General features: G+C 50.5%; 1 protein-coding gene across 1 annotated transcript; it reads left to right on the forward strand.

Annotated features, from left to right (window-relative positions):
- The first annotated feature begins 656 nt into the window (after positions 1-656).
- LOC145824334 (uncharacterized) lies at positions 657-1,595 on the forward strand. Its single transcript, XM_082923977.1, has one exon. The coding sequence runs from the start codon at positions 657-659 to the stop codon at positions 1,593-1,595; it is 939 nt and encodes a 312-aa protein (XP_082780103.1).
- Positions 1,596-1,853: the final 258 nt, after the last annotated feature.

Genomic DNA, 1,853 nt, shown 5'->3' on the forward strand with positions numbered 1-1,853 from the left:
AAGAATGCCGGGGCGACTTTTCAGAGGATGGTAACAAAAATGTTCACTCCTCTTTTGGGCCGAACAATGGAGGCCTATATCGACGACATGGTGGTGAAGAGTAGGGAGAAGTCTCAACACCTCGCCGACCTAGCAGAAATGTTTGCCATCCTAAAGCACCACAAGCTTCGTCTGAACGCCTCCAAATGCGCCTTCGGAGTTGGCACTGGGAAGTTCTTGGGTTTTCTGGTTACAAACCAGGGAATCAAAGCCGACCCATCACAAATCAAGGCAATACAAGAGCCGAAGCGTCCTAACTCCACAAAGGACGTGCAACATCTTGCCGGGATGGCAGCCGCGTTGAACAGATTATCAGTCGGTCTTCGGATCGTTGCAAGCCCTTCTTTAAAACATTGAAGTCCAAGTTCATCTGGGATGATGAGTGCGACCGCACACTAGCAGACCTGAAAGCATATCTCTCCTCAGCCCCTATTTTGGTCACGCCTCAGCCGGGCGAAGAGTTGTACCTCTACTTGGCTGTCTCTCAACACGCGGTTAGCGCGGTATTGGTCCGTGCTGAAGGTACCCAGCACCTACCGATCTTCTATGTAAGCAAGACTCTGCTCCCAGTCGAAACGAGATATCTTCCCTTGGAAAAATTGGCGCTGGCCCTAATGATGGCGTCAAGAAAGCTAGCACACTATTTTCATGCCCATACAATAGTTATGTTAACTGAGTTCCCGCTCAAGGTGCTTTTTGAAAAGGCAGACTTCACTGGGAGAATTTTGAAGTGGGCCGTGGAAATAGGACAATATGACATCAAGTTCCGACCGCGCACCGCAATCAAGGCTCAAGCACTCGCTGACTTTGTGGCGGAATTTGCCCCTGGGATGTATCCAGTTTGCCCGATTGATTTGGTTGGTGCAGATTTAGCACAACCCATGATTCTGGCAACAAAAACAAGTGTTGGCTTGCAAGTAGGAAAAGGGAAAAGCACGACCGAACTAATAAAGTCCGGCGATGATGAACCCAACCAAGACAAGGAAAGAGACCAGAATGAACCGATCAGAGACTTGGAATTGAGAAGCTCCCAGAACCCCTCTGATTGCTGGAAGCTGTTTATTGGCGAGATGTGGAAGCTCTTCGTTGATGGGGCATCCAACAGACATGGGGCCGGGCTGGGCATCGTACTGACTTCACCGGATGGGCTGATTATTGAGCAGGCAATTACGCTCGATTTCCCAGCATCCAACAACGAAGCGGAGTATGAAGCCCTCCTTGCCAGGCCAAGAAGCGCATTAAGAATGAAGGCGTCGGCCCTGATGGTATTCAGCGATTCCAAGTTGGTGGTCAATCAGGTCTCAGGGGAGTATGAGGCAAAGGACGAAAGAATGGCCAAGTATCAGGCGCTGGTACGCGCAGAGATTAAGAAGTTCACTGCAACAAGGATGGAACAAATCGACCGCGAGGAAAACAGCGCGGCTGATGAATTGGCCAGACTTGCTTCTGCTCAGACAGCTTTTCCTAACCCCTTGATGATAGAATTTTTACCCTGGCCAAGCATTGAGGAACCAGAATCAGCCGAGGTACTCTGCACCGACTTGGGTCCTTCCTAGATGGATCCCATCATCGCCTTCCTGAGAGATAGAGTTCTGTCGGAAGAAAAGAAAACGGCTAACAAGGTCCGAGCCAAGTCAGAGCAGTTTTGGCTCTCCCCTTCCGGAGCCTTGTATAAGAAGTCTTTCGCCGGGCCGTACTTGAAGTGTGTTCACCCCTCTAAAGTGGAGGCCTTCCTCTATGAGATCCATGAAGGCATCTGCGGCAGCCATACTGGGGGCAGATCTTTGGCCTACCGAGCGATTTCTCAGGGCCAC

Source organism: Camellia sinensis, chromosome 4, assembly GCF_055761805.1.
Source record: "Camellia sinensis isolate YWXY chromosome 4, ASM5576180v1, whole genome shotgun sequence".
Classification (NCBI taxonomy): Eukaryota; Viridiplantae; Streptophyta; class Magnoliopsida; order Ericales; family Theaceae; genus Camellia; species Camellia sinensis.

What these genes read in the sequence shown, in the direction of transcription:
- LOC145824334 (XM_082923977.1), top strand. Translation starts at nt 657, where the DNA reads ATGGCGTCAAGAAAGCTAGCACACTATTTTCATGCCCATACAATAGTT.